This window comes from Aphidius gifuensis, linkage group LG1, assembly GCF_014905175.1.
Source record: "Aphidius gifuensis isolate YNYX2018 linkage group LG1, ASM1490517v1, whole genome shotgun sequence".
NCBI classification, from domain to species: Eukaryota; Metazoa; Arthropoda; class Insecta; order Hymenoptera; family Braconidae; genus Aphidius; species Aphidius gifuensis.
In genome coordinates, this window is record NC_057788.1 from 30,841,816 (window position 1) to 30,847,815 (window position 6,000).

General features: G+C 32.8%; 1 protein-coding gene across 3 annotated transcripts in view; it reads left to right on the forward strand.

The window, feature by feature from the left end:
• Positions 1-6,000, forward strand: part of LOC122860392 (protein split ends-like) — a 167,276-nt gene extending 161,276 nt beyond the window's left edge. For 2 of the 3 annotated variants that reach the window (XM_044164185.1, XM_044164184.1), the window contains one exon: positions 374-6,000. In XM_044164185.1, coding sequence (XP_044020120.1) covers positions 374-4,453 — 4,080 coding nt within the window. In that variant the 3' untranslated portion in view covers positions 4,454-6,000. The remainder of the gene's footprint in view (positions 1-373) is intronic. The other variant, XM_044164186.1, reaches the window with a different exon arrangement.

The following is a 6,000-nucleotide window of genomic DNA, read 5'->3' on the forward strand; positions in this document are numbered from 1 at the left end:
GTCGTCAGCTAGCATCACACTATGTATTTATAAGTATATATATACACAAAGGTATAGAGAAAAAAAGAGAGCGTCCGGCTATACATTTGGAATGTGTAAATAAATATACGCAATTCAGAGTGTATGTTGAAAATAAATAAGACAAACTGACAGAGACTTTATACTAACTTTCCGTCACCCTAAATTTACAAGACACACATCTTATACATACAAACATATAGATATAATTTCTACTTGCTTCATCATCTTCATCAACACTCTCTATTTTATTTTAATCCAACAAAATTTATACTTGTAAATATGTTCAACACAATTTGAATAAAAAAATATCAAATAAAATAATTTAATTTTGTATTTATTTGTTTGATTACAGGACTCTCAAAACGGTTCACTACTTGATAGATGGAGTATCTGTTCAGCTGAAGAGGAACCGCTGGTTTTACAGCAGTTCCTTCGTTTTCCGGAGACGCGTCAATTCGTGCAGCAGCTATTGCTAGCTGTCGGATCAAGTGTGTCCTCGGATGATATGTCACCGAGCCGACGACCATCACCACCTAATATGCCACTGGCCCATTTGCCACCATCATTCAATTTGCTACATTGTAGATTGCCACATCCTGGTTCAAGATTACAACAACAACAGCAACAACAACAACCACTATCACTAACAGCGTCTCATTCATCCATGTCGCCGTCAGCACAAAAACATTATATACAATCATCAACAACATCATCATCTTCATCATCATTGTCATCATCAAATTTAGTCAATACAAATTGTTTGACAAATTCACCACCAAGAAGTTTAGAAACAAATAATTCACATTTGACATCACCATTAAATCGTTTACAAAGTATGCAACCATTTGATTTTCGAGAATTGGGAAGTTTGGGACTTGCTGGATTTCCACATTTAGCACCACCACCACTTGAACAATTATTACAATCAAGAAAATCAATGAGACATACACAAAATTCACACAGTCCACCACATCATTCAACATCAACAACATCATCATCAACATCGTCATCATCACAATTAAGACCACCAATGCCAGTTGCACCAATATCAACAACAGCACTTGCCTTTGGTCATCCATTGGCTGTTGCTGGTTCATCTGGTGCATTACCACCAAATTTTCCAGTTAATTTTTCACATCCATCAATGGCTAAATTAACATCAAATAGTGGAAATTTAAATTTATTAAGTGGCCAACAACAACAGCACACAGTAGATTCACAAAGTATTGGAGAAAAAAGTAGTGATTTTGGATCAGAGAGTGATGATGATGATGATGAAAATTCTGGTAGTGCATTAAATTTAAGTAGAAGAGATTCACTTACAAAACATGATAAACAAAGACTACGATCATTACCAATACAACAACAACAACAGCATCATCAACAACAACAACAACAGGCAACATCAGCTGTTGGTAGACCACCAGGTATACCTGGTAGAAAATCACAATCACCTGGTAAACGTAATCAATGGGGTTCAACATCAAATTTACCACCAAATCTTGGTACACCATTTATAAATCCAGCAACTGGTAAAAAAAGAGTACAGTGTAATGTTTGTTTAAAAACATTTTGCGATAAAGGTGCTCTTAAAATACATTTTAGTGCTGTTCATTTACGTGAAATGCATCAATGTACAGTTAAAGGTTGTAATACAAAATTTAGCTCAAGAAGATCAAGAAATCGTCACAGTGCAAATCCAAATCCAAAATTACATTCACCACATTTACGTAGAAAAATATCACCTCATGATGGACGTTCATCAATGGCACATGCATTGGTATTACCACAACAAATGGGGCTATCAGTACCATCAAGTGGTCTTAATCATTTGCCATTTGGTTCATTTCCATTATTAACACCACCACCAGATTTACGATCACCAGCAAGTCTTTGTGGTTTAGATTTTAAACATCTTGATTTATCATCAACACAAAGTCAAAGTGGTATGTCATATGACGAAGCAATGCATCAAAGAATGATAACAACAACAGCAGCAACAACAACAATGTCATCAAGTGGTCCATTTACATTTTCAACAGCAACAACAACTACATCAAATGCTAAAAGTACACCAAGTACAACAAGTACTATTGGTGCACATTCACCGTCATCTGAAACACCATCAATTATTTTAGAAGGTGAAGAAGATGATGATGATGAAGAGGGTATTGTTATTGTTGGTGATGAAATTGAATCATTACAAGCAGCTGCACGTGCTGGTAAACATGAAGATGATCAAATGATACCATTTAATCTTGCAAAAAGACCAAAAATATCAACTGACGGTCAAGATGAAGAACTTGTTAGTAATACAGATAGTGTTGATGATACTGATTCAATGGGTACATCTGATAATCATACTGTATCATTTAATAATGTACAAACAAATGCATCATTTAATAATCGTGGTGTTAGAAAACGTAAATCACAACATCCAACAAGATGTGCAATGCCAACAAATGTACATTCACCAATGACTGATGCTGATTCATCAAGTGATGCTGTATTTCAAGATCAACCAGAAGATATGTCAATGTCAAGACTTGAACAACAACGTAAATCATCATTATCACGTAATTCAAATTGTGATAATGAATCAATGACATCACAATCACCAGAAATTAATAGAGAACGTGAATCTCTATATATGAAAAATCAACGACAAAAATTACAAACTGAAAATAGTATTGTAGCATTACAAGTACCTCAAGATGAACCAAGAGATTTAAGTTCACGAGCGAGTAGTGTAAGATCACCAAAAAGATCTCATTCACCAGAGCCAATAAAACGTGAAGTTTATTCACCAGATAAACAAATAACAAGTGAAATTTCAAGTAAACGTCGTAACAGTCAAATATCAAATGATTCAAGAGATATTAAAAATGAATCTGACAATAATAATCATGAATTATTGTCAACTGTTAAAACAACAACTCAAGTGAAAGAAGAACGTCTTGACAATGAGGCTGATGCTGTTGTTGTAGCAGCTGCTGATGATGATGATCGTGACGAGGAGATGCATGCAGATGAGCCAGAACGAGAGAAGGAGGAGGCCGAGGAGGAAGAACAACGACGACAACAACACCACCACCAACAACAACAACTGAAGCAGGAGAGTCGTGTGCCAATCAATCTGGGTACAACAACAACAACAAAGGAGCCAGATGATGACGACTATGCTGATAAACGTGAAGGTGAGCGTGATGTTCCTGATGTTCCCTCCCGTGCCCCGAGCTCGGTAGACAGTTATCCAACTGTTAATGATGAACTGTCCCTCGACTCTTCAAATGCTTTGCGTCAACTAGAGTCCTTGTCGCAGGGTCGCATGATGATGATGCAGAGTCAATACACCACACCAGGGAGCGGAGGATGCACAACATCGAGGCCTGGCAGAATATCTATCAGCCCATGCACCAGCCCTACCATGATCCAGGACAACAACACCATGGACAATTACTCTCGTGGCTCGCGCTCGTCCAGCGGCTCGCCCTCCACAGTGGCTATGGATACGGACAATAGTTTAATAACATATGCACGTTATGAAAATGGTGGTTTTGTTAGTACACAAGAAGTACCACTTGATCGTGATAATCCACGTAGATGTACAGCATGTGGAAAAGTCTTCCAAAATCATTTTGGCGTTAAAACACATTATCAAAATGTACATTTAAAATTAATGCATCGTTGTAGTGTTGATGGTTGTAATGCTGCATTTCCATCAAAACGTTCAAGAGATAGACACTCGGCAAATTTAAATTTACACAGAAAACTATTATCAACATCAACAAGTCCACCATTATCATCAAGTTTACCATCAAGTTTATCACCTCGAATTGATGATACACAAATTAATCCATTATTACATAATGATTTTATTGCAAGACTATATGCTGATGCTGGTATTGGTGCACTTGGTGGTGGTTATCCATTATCATCAGCAGCTGTTGATCTTGCTGCTAGAATACCACCACCACATTTATTATTACCACCACATCTTGGTGCATTTAGTGGTTTAAGTTCATTTGCTACACATTTAGCTGGTCTTAATGGTCTTACACATCAACATTTGAGTCAATTAAATCATTTAACAAGACTAGGACAAGAACGAGAATTTCATCAGCAACAACAACAACTTCATCATCATCAACAACAACAACAACAACAACACCACCAACACCAACAACATCAACAACAACAACGTCATAATAATAATATTAGTAATAGTAAACCATCATCACCAATTTTATCATCATCATCAACATCATCATCAACAACAACAAGTCCAAATAATGATAATCTACATGATGATGTTAGATGTACAATACCCGGATGTGACAGGGTTTTTGGCTCACGGGCTGTACGTGATGCACATTCACGTGATTTACAAGCACACAGAGATATAACAGGTATTGCCACTAGCGGCTCGTGACCGATGTCCGCGTATCCGTATGCGATCAATCGCCGCGGCTACGATTCATTTCTTTAATATCCCAAATATTATTATTGACGCGAAAATCGAATCAAGAAAATATATATATAAAATCAATATATCTGTTTTTTCTCATGTGGGATGTTACTTGTTTTATTCATTTTGACTTTGAGATACCGGCACCTTGATATTAACGCGCAAAAAAAATAAAAAATATATATTATTATTATTATTATCATGATAAAAATATTAATATGAATAATAAATAAAAAAAATATATAAATAAAAGTAATACTCCTTCCTTGTTCGTGCGTTTTAACTCGTGATACAAACGATTTATCAAGATACTCATATAAATATATATAAATATTATTATTAATATTATTTTCAAGTCTAAAAAAATATTAAAAGTAAATAAATAATTATTAATAATAATAATGAAAAATAATTACTAATAATAATTTAATAATTAATGACGAAATTTTTATTTATTGTATTTATAGGCAAAGAAATTTGCAAATGAAATTTCATAATTGTTGTGATTTCGTACATTATTTATGTACAATATAAAAAAAAAAATTTATAAATAATAAAATATTATAAATATTTAATCATTAAATCAGCTATAGTTAAGCTGTATATATACCTAATTGATGTATTTCAGAATTGTTTAAATTAATCATCGTGAAAATATAAAAAAAAAAAAAGAAAAATTTTACAAAATTAAGTAAAATAGCTATGAGAATAAAATACCAGTGTTATTTTAATTATTATTTTTAAATTTTAAATATAATTTAACATGAGTTAATATATCTATTTAATGATAATCTCATGTGATACTGAAGTGTCATTGAAACTTTGATGGCAGCTATATAGATTTGCAATAATTTGAAGGGGAGAATTCAGACGAGTCTGAGAATATTCGTGACTGAAAATCATTATTATTATAATAATAGACTTTAAAATGAAATATATAAAAAAATAAATAAACAAATCAATAATAATTAAAAAAAAAAAAAAATTAATAGATATTATTTATTTGTTTTTTTTTATTCTAGGGATCTTATAAATGTTTATCCAGTAAATTATAGGCGGCCAAGTAGAAGGGGCACACAATAACGACAATGAAATTTCTATTAGAATAATTATTAAAAATATTTAAATAAAAAAATTGTCGTTAATTTAGTAAAAGAAAATAATTAATTAAAAAAAAACTTGTCAGTATATAAATTCAATGGTCGATTTTTAAATCGAAAAAAAAAATAATATGTGTGTTTTACTTTGGTGGATGTATTGACGAGTTAATTATTTGATCAATAAAATTGCCAAGAACTGAGCACTTACTGCCTGTTGAATTATAATAGGAATAATTGCACTTTTATGAATTTTTAAAAAATCAAAAAAAAAATATCTTATATATAATAATGCCGCCTATAAAACTCGCTTTTATCGTTCCACTCTTTTACCAATAATTTTGGGTTGTAAATACGTTGGCTAATTTTAAAAAAAAAAATACAACAAATGGGATAATGACATATTGTCCCGTG